At 39.8% G+C, this 20,274-nt stretch overlaps 1 protein-coding gene across 3 annotated transcripts in view; it reads right to left on the reverse strand.

Moving 5' to 3' along the window:
* PRORP (protein only RNase P catalytic subunit) overlaps positions 1-20,257 on the reverse strand; it is a 45,971-nt gene extending 25,714 nt beyond the window's left edge. For 2 of the 3 annotated variants that reach the window (XM_031049133.1, XM_005149308.2), the window contains exons 1-4: positions 20,176-20,257; positions 18,263-19,660; positions 17,042-17,089; positions 13,542-13,674 (exon numbers count right to left, since the gene is read on the reverse strand). In XM_031049133.1, coding sequence (XP_030904993.1) covers positions 13,542-13,674; positions 17,042-17,089; positions 18,263-19,260 — 1,179 coding nt within the window. In that variant the 5' untranslated portion in view covers positions 19,261-19,660; positions 20,176-20,257. Of the gene's footprint in view, positions 1-13,541; positions 13,675-17,041; positions 17,090-18,262; positions 19,661-19,749; positions 19,824-20,175 lie in introns of those variants that run through there. The other variant, XM_031049132.2, reaches the window with a different exon arrangement.
* Between the last annotated feature and the right edge of the window lie 17 nt (positions 20,258-20,274).

Raw genomic sequence — 20,274 nt, forward strand, 5'->3', positions numbered from 1 at the left:
CAACTGCAATTTCATGCCTTCTGCTCTAAATTCAAGAAAACTCTTCTAATCCTGTTTTCTCTCATTTAGCCATATGGCAACATGTAAGTCTAAATAAAAAACATCCCCTCAGCATCCAAACAATATATTTCATTCTTCCTCAGAGAAACAAATGAAAGAAAGAATTTATTTGTCCAGAAAATACATTGCTGTTAGGCAGTTACAAATGATCACTGACTTCAAATTTAGTCAGAATGCTTAAGACAAATTATACCAGGAAGAGGGTTACTTGTATTAAAAGCACAAACCATCAAGTAAGATAAGGATGCCTCACTCAGATGTTAAAATTCCAGGCATAATTTCCAAGTGAACAGAGATGTACTGGTCAAAAGCACACCGATGAGAACACAGACAACACAGGGCTCAGTCTAGCACCATCAGAATCAGAATTTTATGTTATCTTTCATTTCTTCATGGCTTAAATGTTATTATTGAGAAAGCATAAAAAGCTGGGCAAGAAAATTATCATCTCAAACAAATTGTTGGCACTTGTGAAGTGTTTCCCCCTACCCCCCAGCCCCAATCTTAATGTATTTTATATAGATGAATATTATTGCCACCTGACAGGGACACCAAGACACAGAAAATCACTAGCAAAGGCAGTGGCAGGGAGGGGGAGTATAAATAAATGCAAACCCAAACAACAAGGATTCCTGACTTCAGACTTGTGCCATGCAGTAGACTTCCCCATGGCTCAAAATCAGAATACTGAGTGGCTATCTGAAACATGGGAAAAATAAAAGGATGGAAAATATGCAGAGACTGAATGAAGTTAAAACAGGAGAGCTTTGAGACAAAGATGAGTGAAGATAGAAAAGACAAAAGGAAGTAGAACCAGGTGAAAACACTCCAATAGAGCATTGTTTTCCTAATGTCAACAAATGCCAGTATTATTTGAAGTAACATAGCTACAGTCAAGTAGCCATTTTTATAAAGTATAGTGTACATGTAATCTTGTTTTTAAGGGCTTGGTTCAATACAAAACAAACACTTTGTGGAGAACTTTTAAAGTGGTATTTTATTTCAAGTGACAATAGTTCTAAAGCAGTTCCTGAAGGGGTGAGTTTTCCCTGATGGGCAGAGTGGAGTGCTTTGTTGAGGGAACACTACAGTATGAGTTGGGGAAGCAGCAGAGGAGCTTGGTGGGTCAGTACTCCCCTCTGCGTACTCTGCTTGGCTCCCTCTCTCCCAGCAAGGCAGATGGAGCAGGAACTGCCAGGAGGGTCCTGCTGAGAGGGACCAGGATAGTCTCTGCACCTCTGAGAAGCCAGCTCTGAGTTCTCTGTGGTTTACTTTTGGAGGTGGGGAGGTGCTGCAGCTTTTTCAGCATTGTAACCTTGGCCACCCCACCTTTCTCTGCCCTCTCCTCCATTCTCAACAGGTGCCTGGCAGTGTGTTTCTGCCAGCTTCCCAGATATGCTCAATTGTTTTGCCTCATTACCAGTAAATTGTGCAATACACAGGGAGAGATGGTTTGCTGGTACAGGAGATGCTTATCCACACAAGGAAATGAGGAGTTAACAGCAGAGTAAGTGCAGAAGACAAATAGCCAAGTTTAATTTATGTCACCATATACAGAAGGCTCCAGTGAAAAGCCTTAGATGGACTAAAAATCCCAAAGGATCGGTTCATTTACTCTTCACTATCCATATTTCCACAGCAACACACAAGAATGCTCCTTTCCAGAAAAAAAAAACTACACCAAAACATGAAGAATGACAGAGAAGATCCAGGCTGCTCCCCTGAGAGACAATTTTCAAGTGGCCATATTTCCCATCCTCTCTAGATACAGTGAAAGAAAAGTGCAAAGCCTGGGAAGAAGCAGCAGGCTACATCATCCAGGTGCAGCAGAAAAGGTTATTCAAACACACACTATAAGAGTGTATTTTATCTGCTGAGACAGAGTTAAATTTATCCCATAGCAGCCCTCACAGTGCTGTGCTTTGTATTGATAGCTAGAAAGGTGGTAGCTGCCTCTCCAACATTCCCGCCTCAGCAGCAGGCTGGGGATGGGCAAGATCTTGGAGGGGACATAGTCAGGACAGCTGACCCAGAGAGACCAAAGGGATATTCTATATCATACGGCATCTGCTGATCTATGAAAGCTAAGAGAAAGTGGGTGGGGGGCATTCATTATGATGCTTGTCTTCCAGAATAACCACTGCACATACTGAACCCCTGCTTCCTGGGAAGTGGCCAGACATCGCCTGTTGATGGGAAGTAGAGAATAAATCTGCATTCTTTTGCTTCCGCACACTAGCCTTTACTTTTGCTTCATTAAACTGCCTTTATCTTGACAAGTTTTTCAACTTCTTTTTTTCTCTCACTCCCTCCCTCCCCCCCCAGACCCCTGTCCTGCTGAAGAGGGGACTGAGGCTTGATGGGCAGCTAGCATCCAGCCAGGGTCAACCCACCACAAAGAGAGAAAGTAAACAATGTGAAGGATGCTTATCATTCAAAGATCACGATTTGTCTGGATTTTATGCAGATCTTACAGCCACAGTAATATAGAGTTGATTCACTCACAATTCTCTAAAGATATTTCCCTCACTAACCAACTGTAAGATGTTTATAAGCAGTAAATGAAGTAGAGCACAGATGCAGCTAGGGTACAGCTGATCAAGAGAAACTAGACACAGTAATTGTAAATGCAGTACAACGGTGACATTAAGGTTGTCATTATTTAGGCAAAAAGAAGTGAGCTATTCATACAGGCTTCCCCTTCCAAATGGACCATTTACATACATACATATCTACAGGGAAATGTTCTGAGAAACACAACAAGGGGCTCTTCTGATGAATCCCTTCAACACGCCAACAAGTAATAAAACGTTTCTGTTGAACACAGCAAACCTTACACTGATTTCTAGCCTGATATGACTGCGTACATGTCATACAAGTTTCAGAGGAAAAGTCCATTCTCCCAGCCTTAGAAATGCTACTCAAAGTTGCTTCAACAGAGTTCACAACTGAAGGGCCAAGCCATAAAAAACACATGCATCATTGCTTATTGACATGATCCTCTTAGTGCTCGGGAGCCACAGGGAACTGTTGCAATGCATCCAGGCTGTTACTTCAGGAACATGCATCCCTGCAGCAGGAATATGTGCAATGCAGCAGGGTGCTCATGGGAGGCTCCAGTGATGTCCAGTTTCACACCATGTACAGAAGAAAAGGGAATTTTAAAAAATCCCACCTGATTTCATTCATTGCCTAGCTGGGAAAATAGGGGAATGCCAACTACGCAACCATTAGAAATGATTCATCACACCTTCTGCTAAGAAAACATCTCTTAGCAAATCAATTTGGAACTAAGAGTGAACCGTAACAAACCCATGATGGAATTTATCTTGATGTGAAGAATCAAGGACATTTGAACCAACTTTTTGTTTAACCGCTGGCATGTGGGTGGCTCAGATCTACTCCCATCTCAGCAAGTGCCCAAAAGAGTCTCACATTTCTTTGGTATTCCACACCAGCTGGATGACTTGTGCTATTTCACCATCATTTTATATTGGTACATACTGGTGCTGCCACAGAAAGAGGTGTTGCTATCTTCTCCTTTCTCTCAGCCATTCATTACTAGCCTTGTCCCCTTCTCTATCTACACATACACATTTGTTGGCACATGGATAAAGACTGAAATGGATGAACTGAGCCAATATAACAGTCTTTAGCCTGTAACAGCTCTTCTATTCAGGTCAAAGCATAGAGGTCTGTCCTGGCAAGAAAATCAAGCCAGGACATGGAATAAGAATGAGCCTTGTGAGACTATGGGGATCACCTTTTAGCATAGCCAGGGCTACCTATGGGAACTGACCGGACTGTGAAACTACAACACCTTATGACATTTATCTCTCAACTGGGGGTATTGCAGCAAAACAACAGATAGAGGTTGGTTTTTTAAAAAAAACAGAAGTTAGGAATTACCGTTTGAGAAGGAAAGGAAGAAGAGGAGAGGGAGAAGGAGAGGGAGAGGGAGAGGGAGAGGGAGAAGGAGAGGGAGAAAGGAAAGAAGATTGGCTTTGCCATTTTAAAAAGTTCACTGAAAAATTCAAAAAAGTGTGACCTCAGACTTCAAAAGTCTGGCTTACAGGGCCTGTAATATTGGCTGTGTGACAGCAGTAGCAATAAATCTGAAGACAGGACTTTTCTGTAAGAGTATTAATAGTATTTCAACTTCTGTAATACCTTTATAAACAGAAATGTGTTTTTCTTGCAATACCAGTGCACACACACAGTACAAGCCTCAAAAGCACAACAAAAATGAGGAGTGGAATTCATTATTAGTATTCACAGATTTACTATGTTAAATATGGTTAACACAGAAATAAACATTACAATGAAGACAAAACAAAGAAAACATAGCCAAACACAAGCATGTACTTTGATAAGAGCAATGACAGTAATTCAAATGAGTATTCTGAAATAATTTTAATGTCTGTAACAGATGTAAGAGTATGACATGTTTCAGATCACAGAAAAGTTAGGTCACTTGAGCACTTTTCTCCTCAAGTCTGAATATGAAATATGTTGGCAACTGGAAATAAAAATCATGGTATTGCTCAAATTCTTCAAGTATCCAAAACATCTCCTGATCTACATGCCAAAACCCAAAGCAAATAACATACAAAGGAGATACATGAGGAAATCATAGAGGACTTTTAAATACAAGAAAGGCTATTATGCTCATGCCAACACATGGTATTTGAAAAAGAAAAAAAAAGGGGGGGGGGTAGAAAAAAAACATAATAAAACTTACTCAAATCACTGCAGAAAAGGCTGCTTGTCACTTTTTCTAAACAATAATGTTTATGCTCACTTATCAGGAATGGTGGAGACATTGAAGTCAAACTAAGTGCAAAACTACAGTATTCAACATATATTGTTGCCAGAAGCATTCACAATAGTTTAAGCTTTGTACAACAGAAAAAGCTGTGTTTCCCCTCTCCATATTAAATAACAATATATTCAAGTGCAGGGAAAGAGCAAATTCTAATTAACAGAATATTATACTGCTCTTAAGTACTGTGTAACTCTACCCTCATTATCAAACAGGGTGTTTTTCAATACCGTAAAAGCAGCTTTTAGAGAAGTGAAAACATTCACTTTTTAACAGTTGTATAAAACACAAAGCGAGGGGGGTTGCTTTGTTTTCAGCACTGTTTCTTGGTATCAGAAGAAAAACAGGAATGAGCATTAGAGTGTGAGAAACAAAATTCAGCTGTCAAACTGAAATCCAGCCAATTTTCTTTTACAGGCGCCTTGTTGGAGTACTTTTAAATCTGTTTGTTGCTATGCCTGAAGGGTTTGAATATTTCCCTCAGTTTCAAAGCCTGGAAATCCCCTTCGAACCCTTATATGCAGGAAGGCTTTTCTCAGTATTGTGTATAGTAACACTATGTACTCTGGATTGCATACTGTTTGTTTGCCCTCTGTTACATGCTCTTAGAGCTAACAAATACTCCAGGAGTCACGAACTCCTGTGGCTGCAGCCTTCAGAGACACTGTCACAAACAGGAAAGTATTCACAGGCACACCGACATGGCTGAGATATGCTCTGTGTTGCCTGCAGACAGTGCTGCCGCAGGACTTGTTCTTGCCTGCCTACATCAGATGGCAGAGGGTCAGTCACAAGGCCAGCACAAAACCTGTCCACCAACAATTCAGGCAATGCACTTCTGAAATGTCCTTCCTAAGCACACTTAACATGGAGGAACAAGCAGTTTCTGCTGCTGTCCTTAGGGGAAAAATGCCCTCATCTTTGCGAGGCTGCCATCGTTAAGTACAAGAGTATAGAAATGCACCATGCCAAGCTTTCTTTTAAAACAAACAAACAGAAAAAACCTTTCAAAGGCAGAAATATTCTGAATTCACAGTGCTTTCAAAATTAAAAACATTATTGTACTTGCAGCCCAGAAAGCCAACCATGTGCTGGGCTGCATTCAAAGGAGTGTGGCCAGCAGATTAAGGGAAGTGATTCTTCCCCTCTACTCTACTAAGACCCCACCTGTAGTACTGAATTCAGCTCTGGGGCCCCCAATACAAGATGAACGTGGACCTGTTAGAGTGGGTCCAGAGGAGAGCCATGAGGATGATCAGAGGGCTGGAGCATCTTTCCTATGAAGACAGGCTGAGAGAGCTGGGGTTGTTCAGCCTGCAGGAAAGAAGGCTCTGCAGAGACCTTATAGCAGACTTCCAGTACCTAAAGGGGCCTACAAGAAATCTGGAGAAAGACTTTTTTCAAGGCCATGTAGTAATAGGACAAGAGAGGATCACTTTAAACTGAAAGAAGGCAGAGTTAGATTAGACATTAGGGAGAATTCTTTACTGTGAGGGTGGTGAGGCACTGGCACAGGCTGTCCACAGAAGCTGTGGATGCCCCATCCTTGGCAGTGTTTAAGGCCAGGTTGGACAGGACTTTGAGCAACCTTATCTAGTGTGAGGCGTCCCTGCCCATGGCAGGGGGGTTGGAACTAGATCATCTTTCAGGTTCCTTCAACCCAAACCATTCTACGATTCTATTCTGAAAACTTTTTGTCTCAGGGCAAGCAACCTAACAGGATGCTAAACCAGGAAAAAATTGACTTGAATGCTTAAACACAATGTAAGAGGCATTATAGAAAGACAGTGGAATAATATAAAAGCAATGCATGATAAACTTCATAGAAATGACACCATTTGAAGTTAAGTTAGTCAGACTAGCATTTAATTACAGACAGTCCATAATATCCATGTGGAAAAATGCTATCAGGCAGTCAGGTATACCTCCATGCTGCTTACTCTGCTATGCTGGTACAAATATTTGAAGCGAACCTGAACAAGGAACTGATCTAGCTGAAAAAACACCCACAAGAACACAAAACAGTATACTGCCACCTAGGTTTGTACCGTTTTCCATGGGGCTGTGCTCACTTGTTTCCTGACGGGGCAAGAGGAGGCAGGAATGAAGAGCTGGCAGGGTGGTAAGGCTAGTTACAGTAGTTTCAAAATCACATTGCTACCAAATGCATATGCTAATATTTTCAATCTCACGCAACTGTTCTGGGGAGCTGAATAGCACCACATGTTGTACCCCTATTTTAATTTCTAGAAACAATCCAGAAAAATAAACCCATGCACCCAGCAGAGTACACTGCAATAGGGTTGAACTGATCACTAAAAATTGCACCAGCCCTCTGGAATAATATGATCTGTCAGAGTTTATTGTGCTCAGCTTTTGCAGAAGACTACCTAAAAATTCTTTCCTTGTGTCAATGAAGAAGCAGGTAAAATAGAACCAGATAGCATTAATTAGATTAAAAAACACACCAACCCTGACACAAGACTCCATTAACAAGCTGCTAAACCACTGAACTAAATATAGCATTAAAAAAGGACAGAAAAAAAAACAAATGGTCATGCTAAAAAACTAGCAACATCTTTCAAAGTTCTATACTACTTCCCATATATATGAAACATTTTACAGATATTTAGGAAAGGGGATGGCACAGAAGCAAAGCCAGTCATGAAGAGCCAATTAAATTTAGCATCAGAAAGATGAAACAATGCATGATACAGGAAAAAAGTGCACTTATTTTTACAGATTTCTGAAGAAACTTTAAAACTTAAATAACACAGTGTAATGAAAACATCTGCTGAAATTGCTTATGTTCTAAAACAAATCCAATCAAATCCTAAGACATAAAGCATTGGCTAGATAACCTAAAACTGTTATAAACTTGTTAAGCTGTTCTAATTATCATATAGTATAGTGAAGCCTTATATTAGACAATTCCACATAGGCCTCTGCAGCATCAGAAGAATCTGTCTTTGACCACAGCTGGAGACCAGCTCCCCAGCTTAGAAGGACCTTTGGTAACAGACCAAATGCTCAAGTTCCACAAGGTAACATATTTCAAAGTGTCTTAAATCAACATTTGCTCACACTGATTTTACTTTAGAAGTATTATCACATAACTTAGCAATCTTTGGAGACATTGAACACTTAACCAGAGGATGGTGGTATATGAAGCCTGCATTATGTAAACATGTCTCAAGAATCTCCTTAGTGGAATGAATGAGCTGCAAGTATGTGACTGGGTGTGCAAGAGGTTCTTGATAAAGTAATCTCAAAAATCAGCTATTCAGATAACTCAGATTAGTTTAATTCTTTATTTAAAAGTTACTGTTCTGACTTCAAGGTTATAGCCCTGTCTGCCCCTGTAATCAGCTAACGAACAGGAAAAAAGAAATACTTTATCAAGGTATGCCACTCTTAAACCTTTGCAAAAGTCTTCAGGTTTTTCTATTTCTCTCAATTTCTTTTTACATTCTAGTTAATGTAAGGAAGATACAGATCTGATAAAAAAACCCTGCATCAGCAACCCATGTTTGTATTTCCCTTAGCAAGATCTTCAGGTGATATACAGTGGGAACATGCTAAGGTTAGCAACTGCATTTTAACCAAGCAACTGGTGTTCAAAAACAAAAAAAGGACTAGAACCAGATTTTTCTTACTTGCTTGCACTAACTGGAATATGAAGAATTCATCACATTAGAAGAATTCCAAATACAGATTTGACAAAGTAGTAGCTTAAAAAGACTGCAGAGAACAATGAAACAGGTTTAGACAGTGGATTGGAAGAAAAGAACATTCTTGTGTTGCATAGTGGCCTAATTTTGATGGCAGAGGAGACCAAGTGACCTGAACAAAATCCCAGCTCGTTCTTTGCTATGTGAATTGAGAAAAGAGGACTGTGGACCACCCCACCAGATTTGACCCATCCCCAAGAAAGATTCTCTAACACTGAGGTAACTGAGGGAAAGAAATATGTGTTGAATTTATAATGTTTTAATCTAGATCTATTTCTTGCTGTTAAGGAAGCAGCTAAGTCTTTTATCCTCCTGCCAAATGACTGTGCTTCTGTATGCTTCCAATATCGGGAGCCTCTGGGTTAAGGGAATACACAAGAGAAACCTTAGAAAAATTACAACTGCCTTTGTCTCTCACCACCCATTTCCCATTTGGTTTCCTCTCTTCCCCTCTCTTTGCTTCCTCAGAGTTCCTTCTCCACTGGTAGATCATATCACAAGAAAAGTGTAATATCCACCCTGAACTAAATGGAGGCAAGAGGACAGAAAGTAAGCAGGATGAAAGTTGCAGCTTGGCCTGCAGTGCTCTCAAACTCTGAGCACTCTGCTACTGCAATTGTCTCAACACTGGCCATAACCCATTGCCTGTCTTTATTCTGTGCTTACTAGACCTACAAGACTGAACAGTGGATCAAGCTCTGAGGCTAGTGTTCTCTCTTGCCCTCAAACTAACTTCAGTTGTAGGCAAACTAAAACTGAAATGAACCCACAGCTCACCCTGATCCCCACTGAGACCAGCTCTCCTCCATCCTTGTGGATATTACAAGATGTAGCAGCAAGCTTTGCTCTAAAGGCAATGCAGGATCCTGCCCTACCAAATACCAAACCTCTCCTGACTAAGTCCAGTGGCCCATACTAACAGAGAACTGGGCAGGGGGGAGGGGGAAAAGCAGCAGCTGTTCAACCCTATCTGCAAATGTCTCATCTTTACAGGTTCCCCTAGACTCCTATGACATCTTCATGATCCAGGACCCTGCAGGCTTGATATCAATACATTAAATTGCAGTTGCAATACTAACCCTACCCATATCTCCGTACCTAGACCATATTCTTCCCGTAACTAAAAAACAGCAACAAGGCAGCAATAGACTTGGTCATCAATCTTCTATTCTGCAAAACCTGAGGAACTAATGTGTTCCTGCCCAAAATGACTCCAATTCCAGTGCAAGAGGCTTTGCAGCATTCAGCAACATGCCAAGTTTCTGCACTCCTACTCTAGAGGAAAAACACTTATCCAAGGAATCTGATCCCTTTACTGCAGTGTGGCACACACGTGGGAGGTAAGGGGGCACATGAACCCACAGGAGAAATTCCATCTCGCCTTCCCCTTCCTTCCATGCTTCCTCCCCACAGAAAGTTGTTTCCTAGCAGTGACCAGGAGCAGCTAACATATGTGGGAATAAAGAAAGAGAAGGTAAAGGGCACACATAGCCTGGGCTGTGGCACACACTGTGCACACAGTATCAGCTGTTTGCTGGGAAAGTGTTTTCAGGCCCTACCTTCTTAGTATACTCCCCAGGCCTAACTAAATTGACTAGCCTTCTTCTCCCTGAGCAAAGCAGCTATGACATCCAGGTGCAAGACTGACAGCCATCATCACTCAGGCATCGCAGGGTAGCTCACTTTGGAAATTTGTTCAAGTGCAGGCAATTTAGCTGACTGACCACCAAGGCAGGCAGAAGAATAAGTTCACACTAGAAGCTGGGAATGAAGACTCTGCCAGGTGAAGTTACGGCAGACTGTGTCAGACATGGTCTTAAGGGTTCATAGTACCTAGGGGTTTTGGAAGTAATAAACTAATCCATTCTGAACAGGACTGATACATACTACACAGGGCTTTGGGGCAAATCATGGAGCTGGGAAATATTCATATGTGGAAGGAGAACCAAAGCATTACAGAAAAGGCATCAATCTAAAAGTAAGAGAGCTTCTTTTAAGGCTCCTTGGAAATAGCACAATCTCATTCAGTTGCAAAGTAACACTGACATGAATGGGTCACTTTCTCTTCTCGCTCCAGTCTCTTATGTTCTAGAAGAACATGTAAAACCCCCTTATACATTTAGTCCAGATCTAATGTGGGGAATTTACATGCCCACAAACCCATCTCTTCCTGCTTTCTTGACAGTACATACACATCCCCCCCATTACCTTCCCCTTGCATAGCAGTCATTTCAGCTTTATCATGGGTATGAGGTAGTCATAACAGGAAAGAAATCACTGTGGGTATTTGAGAGAAACACCTGGGAGCAGCTGCGACATGAAAGTCATCCCAGTAAAAGTTGATTCTGTCTCTCAGTACACCAATTATATCATCTCAGGCTCAGTGGCATAGCTCCCTATTAAATACAGTCAGAGTAAACAGGCACCTAACTGAAAATATCATATTGACACTTGTACAAAAGGCAATAGTCTTATAATTGTTCTCTTTCTACAGCAGCCTGCAAGGTGGCAACTTGCTGTATTAGATCATCGTATGACATCCTAATAGGCCTTTCAGTAGCTGTGTATAAAGATCTGAATTTTTAATGGGTAACCAACATTTCCTTATAATTCAGGCAAGCCATATTTCCAATGTATTTGTAAATCGTGTTCACTACCATTCTGATGTACAAATCTAAGTTGTTTAATTTTCCTTCCTAAAACTAATTAGAAAAAAAGATTAGGTTGTGGGTTTTTTTAAATCACAGCACAACAGACCCAACAAACCTAATCTTTCTTCTTGATTTCCTACTGATTGCACTTACTCTTAAGTGAGAGAAATAAAATCAAATAAACCCAAAATCAAAAAGATTCCAATGCATTACATATTCCATTTTAAACAGTGGAATAAAATTTTTACAGCTCAAACAACTCAAACTGTTTCCCTGAGTAATAATTTAATTGCAAGGAACACAGGCGCACTAAATAGAACTAGTTAGGAGTAAAGGAATAGAAAGCTAAAAGTCTTTTCTATTTGAATTGTGGCTACTACAAAAAGTGACTGGAAAATGGAAACCCCCCTCTCCGATGTACTTGCTTACATGCTATTTTCAGCCTTTTCACCTAGTTTCCCCTCTGGAAAACCCTGGCTAGAGGAGAAGTCACACTGTCTGGCATACCTAAAATGGGCAGCATCATTTTCATCACCACACATCTGCTTTCAGAGCACGAAGACAACTAAAAAGTCCCAGATTTATTTCTGGAAAAATCTGACACATGACAACACTGTTTTGCCTCTACCCACACATCCATGCTCAAAATTCACTGAGGGAGCAGACTTTAAGCTGTACAGAGTTCAACTCCATTCAGCTGCTGGGTGACTGCCTGCTGATACAGAACTAGCAAGTGGGTGGCACCAGAGTGGTAAAAGACAGGATTTCAGCTATCACATGGACTAACAAAATCTACTGACATCAAAACTTAAGAGTGTATTGAGTCTTTGTTTTATTAGATTGCATTCATTTGATCTATCAGGTTCTCAAACAGGGGGAACATAATTTCCCCTACTGCGCAGCAGGATGTGAATATCCTGATAGCCAGAGCTCCCTTTCTAAATCTCCTGCTTTCAACAGGTATTCCTAATCTAACCCTGTGTACCTTACAGATTTGAAACTTTCAAGCCAGCGGTCTCCACAGGAACAGAAATGAAACTTCACAGACTAAGACTGTTAACTGGTTACGGAAGTAAAAGTTTTATTGTTGTTCCTTTTTTTAATAAACCAACTGTAATTTTCACAAAGGCATTTAGAGAACAGATATTGTTGCACACTGTGCAATAAAACACATCCTTTTGTTTAATATTATAGAACAGCAGTACCCATTAAATACTTAAAATTATTGCTGTATTTTGAAGGATAATTTTACGCCCTTGTACAGCTCACAGCTAAATCAGCTAAAAGTCCTGAACTGAGAAGAAAACCTGTGTGGATATTAGATTTCTGAATAATAGGCTACATGTACAAGCACCCCACACTGTTTCAAGTTTTTTTCTGTAACTGTTATACAATGTCTGTGTCTGCAGAAAGCCTGAAGAATTAAACCTGGTGTCTTCCGTATTTCCAGAAGCCATGCAGAACTGAGGTGCCAGCTACAGCAAAATTACATCAATACTTAAGTAAAGCAAAACCACGCTGAGATGTGGCGTGTGCTCCATCTAGCGGAGCTCAGCTTCATTCCATATAGCTAAGGCTGAATCACTAATCCCCATGCAAAAAGAACTGCAGTATATTATAGTGTCTGGGAGCTATGCCCTCTCATATGTTTCAAATGACCCTCGAAAAGCTTCATATTCCTGATGTATACTGTAATTATAAATATGAAATTGTGTATTTAAAATTATGGGGCAGTTGGTTTGTCAGTGGTTGTGAAAGTTGACTAAAATGATGATTTGTTCATAATTGTTTCTGGCAAACAGCTTCCCAATTAAAAAAGTCTAATATTCAGCACATGAACTTAAGCTTCAGGTATGATACTGAACTTCAGAAACACTAGGACTCCTCCTTTTTTGCAAACTCCAAGTACAAAATGTTTAATTTTTGTTCTTGTTACTGGGGTTTATTCTGTATTTAAAATTTAGCTTTTGAAGGGTTAAAAGATTTCTATACCTTTTATTGTTTTTTAATGTAAAAGAAAAAATTACATTTTAATTGTTTCAGTATCCATTAACAGATGACTGAAAATGTAAGAGTGAAGGCAACATGAATGAGGTCAAGATTTAGACCCATTTTATTAAAATAACTAAAAAGATACACAGATACTTCAGTATCTAACAGCTTATTAATGTTTAAAGCAAAAAAAAAAAAAAGATTTGTGGTTTCAAAGTACTTAAACATTAACTGTATGTATATACCCCCTCTAGCCAATGAACCTGACAGTGTGCAAACACCTACCTGTGGGCTTGTCTTTCTGAAAGTGTCAGTTCCATGTATCACATCCCTTATTATTTTTTCTCTGAGATTATTATACTCCTCTTCAGTGAGACTGCTGTCCTCCAGCTGATGGTTGCACACTGGGCACTGTCCACTGTAATAATAGTGAAACAAATAAAAGGATAAAGACTTTTAAAGAAGAGATACCTTAAATTTTACTAACTTACTGAATGTCTGTGTATGAGGATAATTCTTCACAAGAATGCCACAACAATACAATCATCAGAAAATTATTGTACTCTTTCTCGCATGCATCCAAAACCTACTAAAGTCACTAGAAATCTTTTTATGTGATTTAGTTGGATCAGTCTAATGACAAATGGATATATACACAGGCTTCATGGATACACTTCTTGACTTGTAACTCTGACTGTGAGTTAAACCTAGAAATTTTTCCAAGCTTAATTCTTTAATAACTACGTGAAAAGGAAATGGCCAGATAGGACATCGACATACATTAAGGAAACTCATAGTCAGTCATGTCCGTTCTCAAGCACTTCTGCCAAGAATATTACATGTGAGATACAGCCTGCATCTTCATCACCAGACTGGACACTCCAGCCACAGTACCAACAATATAAACAGAATAGCTTCTCCAACAGGCAGTAGGACAACATTTAGTCTGAATGGGTCTTTGGCTCTTACTGGCTGATGAACAATGACTTTTTTACCACTTGCTCCCACTTAAAGCTTATCTTATATGCAGGATATGTTGTTGATGTTTCACGTTTTTCCTTTCTATCGTGCTCTGTTCAGAAGCCTGTATTCACCCAGTGGGGAGTAGTCTGAACTGAAGAAGTAACCATTTATTTTCTAAATCCATCCAAATATCTTATTTTCACAAGCACAATTTTGAAAAAAAAAAAAAGCTTAAATCCTACTATTCAGTTCTAAGCTTTAGAACAAATTATTCTCCCCTGGCTGTCTCCAGAGAGATAGCCCAGAGACGCTGATGCTAAGTCACTGTAATTTTCTAAACCCATGGCAATCAGAAAGGTTAAATTCCCCCAACAACTGATGTCTAGTATACATTAACGCACACACCATAAGACAAGACTGCGTTAATTGCAATGTTGACAGAGCACTTACTGAATCAAAAACTGTTACACATGGAATCCCAACAAGGGACTGTCACTACTACAGCTGGTGAAGCCACTGTGACCACTGCAGCCTTAGCCTACATATTAATATAAGCAGTGAGACTTATATGGCTCATTGCTTATATTATGAGGCCACTCATATAGATGTAAAGTTACCATTAAATACATCTAATTGCACTAAGGAACTCCACAGTTTGGCAGCAGAAAGGCCTAACAAACTGCTATAAGACTATTCCAAAATTAGTAAGCCTAAATTTCAGGTCCAGTCTGATAGTTAATCTGGATTCTTTCGCAACTACCACTTTCAGATTACTTAAAAAACCCTAACCTTCCCATACCCCAACAAATCATCCCCCCCAACCACCCACCAACAACCAAAGCTCCTGAAGAAAGCTTCTTCTTGTGAATTCTCAATGTGGATTCACAAAGGGAGCAGAAGTGAAACAAGCACAGGAAACACTCAGCATCTTGCAAGAGTGGATCCTTTGTCTAACTGCTGCTTTTCCACAACCGTAGCTTTAAAATGACTTGCCATTTTTGTAACTTCTCATTGATTATTTTATGATTGCATGCCAAGAGATTCCTGTAAAGGCAGCTTTCGCCTCTGTAGGATAAACAGCTGTCCTTACATCTAATCGACCATTTAACTACTTTTTTGAGGGTCCACTTTTTTGAGATAAAGTATCAAGACACCTACATATCAAACATAAAGTCTGACATGCTACATTAATTTTAATGCAGATTTAAAAACCTGGAGCTGCAGCTTTCTAAGCTGACCTTGGAAATGTAAAGCTTCTGTAAGTCCTAAAGAAAAAATGGTCAGCAAACGTCAAGGTTTGTCTGCAGGGGGTTAAAGCTTCTAACTGTCACAGGTCAAAGAAACTAGGAGCTCAATGATAGAGGAAGACGATGTCATTAATACAAGCATCTTAGCTACAACTGCCAGCATTTATACAAAATCAGAATAACCTATGAATAAGACTATTAAATTGTCAAACTCAATTTAGGAAAAAAACAGTTCTTCTGGATTTTTTAACTCAAGACTCATGTCTTAAGACATCAGTTATGCTGGCTGCAGAGACGAGTCTATTAACAATCACATGAGTTTCAGAGATACCTTAAGGGCTTCAACCTTTATGATTAGGACCAAAATAAACCCCAACAACCAACAAACTTCTTTTTTTCTTTCTTAAGTCCTAAGGATCTTTTCTGTCAGCAGCCATTTAACTTAAACACAACAAAATTCCGATACTCTTTTTCTTTTCTGGACACTATTTTGATTTTATTCAAATACTTATCCAAGTAGACTACCTAAAACTTGTTTATTTCAAAACAAAAAGTGTTCATACACTTACCAGAAAATAACTTGCACCTTGTCACCACTTTGTTCACATATTCTTAGTCCAGGATAAAATATGAGGTGACCTAACTCAGTTTAACTCTCAAAGTCTAGCAGAGTTCACAGACAGTAAGATTATCTTTTAACCAAGATAATAAGCTTCAGAATTTTAAATGTCTAAAGGCTGAAAAAGGTTGTTTAAAACGTGGTGACTTATCGTAATACAGTATAGTAACACACACTATAAATAATAATCCATTTTACAGTGAACAACCCCTACTCTTAGGACAGTAAGTTATGCTGTTCAAAAGCAGCAGATTGCATTTGCTTTTACTTCAGAGCAAGCAATGCAGCATATTTTTGTAAACAACCATAAAAAATCATAATCCATTGGAGACGCTTATAATTAATACATTTATAGTTGCCCAATTGCTACAAAAACACAGAACTAGGTTTCAAACAATAAACATTTAAAATAGGAATATAGTGTCATTAACAAAACTGCTGTAATAGAAATGAATATCCAAGCTATTCCTGTGAAAACCTAAAATCATTCTGTCTTCTCTGAAAATCAGGTGGAAAGGGAGAGCCGTTCCATTAACTGCAGTGTGTGAACAGTATCAGTTTTCAAGACATCCATTGATATCCATCAACACTGCTCTGGTGAATATTGTGTTAAACAATGGATATTAAAAAGCCAACCAAAAAAATCTTTAATTCCTAAGCAGTAAATCAATAAGCCACCCAGGAAAATGGCAGCTCTTATTTTTATCTGTGTTTTTCTGTCTTATCTCTGCTTAGCATAACTCCTTTCCAAATGTGCATGTTGGGTCTTGTTTAATGCACAAAAATGAGCTGGAAACTGGAGTCTGGGAATCCTATGTACACAAAAAGGTTCGTATTCTCAAGGATTAAAATATTTTTTTTTATATAACAAAAGATATTTTTATACTTATAAAAAAAGAGTTCAAGATAGAATAATCAAGACAATATCTCACTTTGAAATAGAATGTTGCGTTTACCTTTCTTTAATGTTGGTTAGATGTCCTCTCCAGTTCCCTTCTGGTATACTAACACATACAGAGGGAAAGATAAAATAATTAGATTCTTATTTAACAATATCTGAATTACAGATAAAGAGTAATTTTATTTTGGTCAACATTTAGAAATAAAAGACCTATCGATCATCTACTCTGTAAAGAAATCATACAAAGATTCATATAAAATTGAGCAACAGCTGAAAATATTATATAAAGAACCAACATTTAACAGCATGCAGAGAACCAACACCAACCTCCCCAGTTTGTTGCTCCCCAGTTTGCCTAACTTTCTAACTTCAGCTTGCACTACTGGTTTGCCACCATATACAGGTAATATATAGCTTTTCAATGTACTCATTGCCCATGCAGTGTCCTTGTCAAGGTCTTTTTATTATACTGAGTTTCCTGTGCACGTAGCACACAGCTACAGGTAAGTTCTTCTCTACTCATCTTGACTGAGACCTACTGTCTGCTCACTAGCTATGAATGAAAATAGCTAGGAGACAGCAGTATAAACCATTCTAATAATGGCAGTGCATTCCACAGGCGTATTTCCCATCCAGGAAGAGTAACTTTAAAAATGGCTCTTTAGCTCACATAAACCAAAGCCAAAAGTCAAAAAAATGCACAGCGTAACTAGTTGTCATCTGTGGAGTCTGACCATCACTACTTATGAAAAGAAACTCCATGGTCTGCTAAATATTGTGCTAAAACAAAGCGTCTCCTATTAAGATTATTTCTCTTCTATTATTCTATACAAAGTTAATATTTAAACTTCACTTAATCTACATTTGCTGCCTCTTTCCTTTAAAGAAAGAAATTATCTAATTTTCAAATAACTTACTACTTCTACCCTCCAATAGATTATAGGGAAACTCCTCTTAGGTGTCAATATTCCTTATGTACCAGCCCCAGAAAGACACTGTGGACAATCATGACCCATCACAGTGTCCTACTTTCTATACCAAGAAATAACATTTAATGGATAAAATCTTTGAAGAAAAAGTGAAATCAATAAGAAATTTACATTTTTATACTAATTTATGAATAAAAATAAAAAACAAAAATAAAATGCATCTTTTCATGACAATGTATCTGTCATGGAGAAGCAATAACCAAAATGAGATGTTGAGGGATCTATTAGAGTTGATCTGTATAATTTAAAACCCATACTCATGAGCTTGCTGTTGAAACATTATTTACCTTTCAAACCATAGCTTTATACTCTGCATAAATGTTTTGTGAGGGTATAACTGGTTGTCTCTCAAATATAAAAGGACACCAAACAGCTCTTTTTGTAACTCAGCACCTTTCATACCCCTGCTGAAATCAAAAAATGCCTGCAGGACATCCAAGGTTGGGACCAAATTGTTAGCCAGCATTTCATGGTAAAGTTCAAATGCGAGGTTCATTTCTTGGTGACGGCTGGCTGCTTTGATACAGGACTCATAGTGTGTTCGCGAGGGAATCGTAATCTTTTTTACTTCTTCCAAAATAGTCAATGCCATCCTCCATTGATCTGAATTACTCAGCCCCCTGATAATAAGGCTGTAAGCCCCACTTTCAAGTATCTTAAACCTGCCTTTCATTATATCATGCACATCTAGAATTTCTGAAGCCTGCCTCTGCTGGACACACAATACCAGATACTTGACCAATAATTTATATTCAATGTCACCATAACTCTTTGCCACATAGGTCAGCAAGGACTTAGCCACATCAATGGGGCTGTTGTGTTTGACCATACTGTTAAGCATCACTTCTTCAAATACTTCAGGTGATTGAAAGCCTTCCCTCAGTCTGTTCCATTCCTCAGCCTGCAAAGGCTTTTCTGGAGGCTGTACGCTGGTAAACTGATGCTTTAACAAAGCATGAGTCAATAACTCTTTCTTTGGAGCTGTCACAGAGGAAGAAGAGTGGGGTTTCCCTTCAGATACTTCTTTGGCTTTTTTATCCCATGCTTTTTCTTCATAATCAATTTCGGACCTTTTCTTGGAAGGAACGACACCAGCTCCTTTGGGACCCACTGGTAATGCAGCACTGGAAGATGTCATAAAACTGAAACAGTTAAACTTCTCCCTACTGGGGATGCTAAAAGAAACAGCGAACAGTTGTGGACATCCTGAAATAGGTGAGAGCATACGGCACTTCCATAGCAAAGCTTGAAAACCATGCAGGCTGGTTTGAGAAAACAGTGCCATCACAAGAAGAAATTCTCTCACTATTAGCTCACTGCACCTAATGAAGTTATAAAAGAGAAAATGCAGTTTGCATGGGGATGTCCACTATAAAAGCCCAAAGACTGTCCCACTGTATAAGCCTCAGGTTCAAAATGCTTGCTGTTGGAGTCCCTTCTGCCTGTTACGAAAACAAAAAATGGTAAAGTCTTTTTGCATAAAAATCAGTCTCTTACACTGTGAGAACATTAATTCAAAATCAAGGCATCTTTCTTCTAGAGATGTTTTGCAAGTTTGCAGCTTATCATTTCTGCTTGTTGGTTACAGCAAAGCTGAGTACTCAGGCAGGCAACTCTGATGCAGCTAGGCAAAAAGCACAGATCTTTTTCTTCCTGACTTTATCCACGTCGAGTCAGAAGGCTTCCTAAAAATAACATGGCAACATTAGAATTCGTCCTGTGCTTTCCTGTCATGTTTACATTTGCATACTAGCAAACACAAAGGTCAAGGTACCCTGACGACTTCAGGGGAGGAATCCCAATCCTGACCCCTCAGGCAGTCCCAGCACGGGACCCCTTAACTTGGCTCCCTCACGTCTTTCAACCTGAGACAGACATTGGTTGAACTGCCTTCCCCCGTCGCAGATCCTTGGTTACACCGCTGCCGAAGAGGAAAACCGGCACCACCAGCAGTAACTACGGCGAAGCCTCACGTAAGTGTTAGGCTATAGAAACAAATGCCGAAGGTTTACCGGCGATAGGGCACGCCGCCGCGGCTCAGGAGGAGGGCCCCACCTCCCTCCCTCAGTGACCGCGCGCGCGGCCCGTACACTACAACTCCCAGAGAGCACAGCGGCAAGGCCCGCAGAGCCTCCCCACTCTACCCCACCAGAGTGTAAAGTAACGCGAGCTGCGCCCTTGCTCCCCGGGACCGGCTTACCCCGGCCGGTGCGCGGCGGCCATAGCCGCCAGAGAGCCGCTTACTGCAGAGGTAGCCACTTCCCGCCAGCCCGGAAGCGCCACCGAGCCCGCCCCTGCG

Source organism: Melopsittacus undulatus, chromosome 4, assembly GCF_012275295.1.
Source record: "Melopsittacus undulatus isolate bMelUnd1 chromosome 4, bMelUnd1.mat.Z, whole genome shotgun sequence".
NCBI classification, from domain to species: domain Eukaryota; kingdom Metazoa; phylum Chordata; class Aves; order Psittaciformes; family Psittaculidae; genus Melopsittacus; species Melopsittacus undulatus.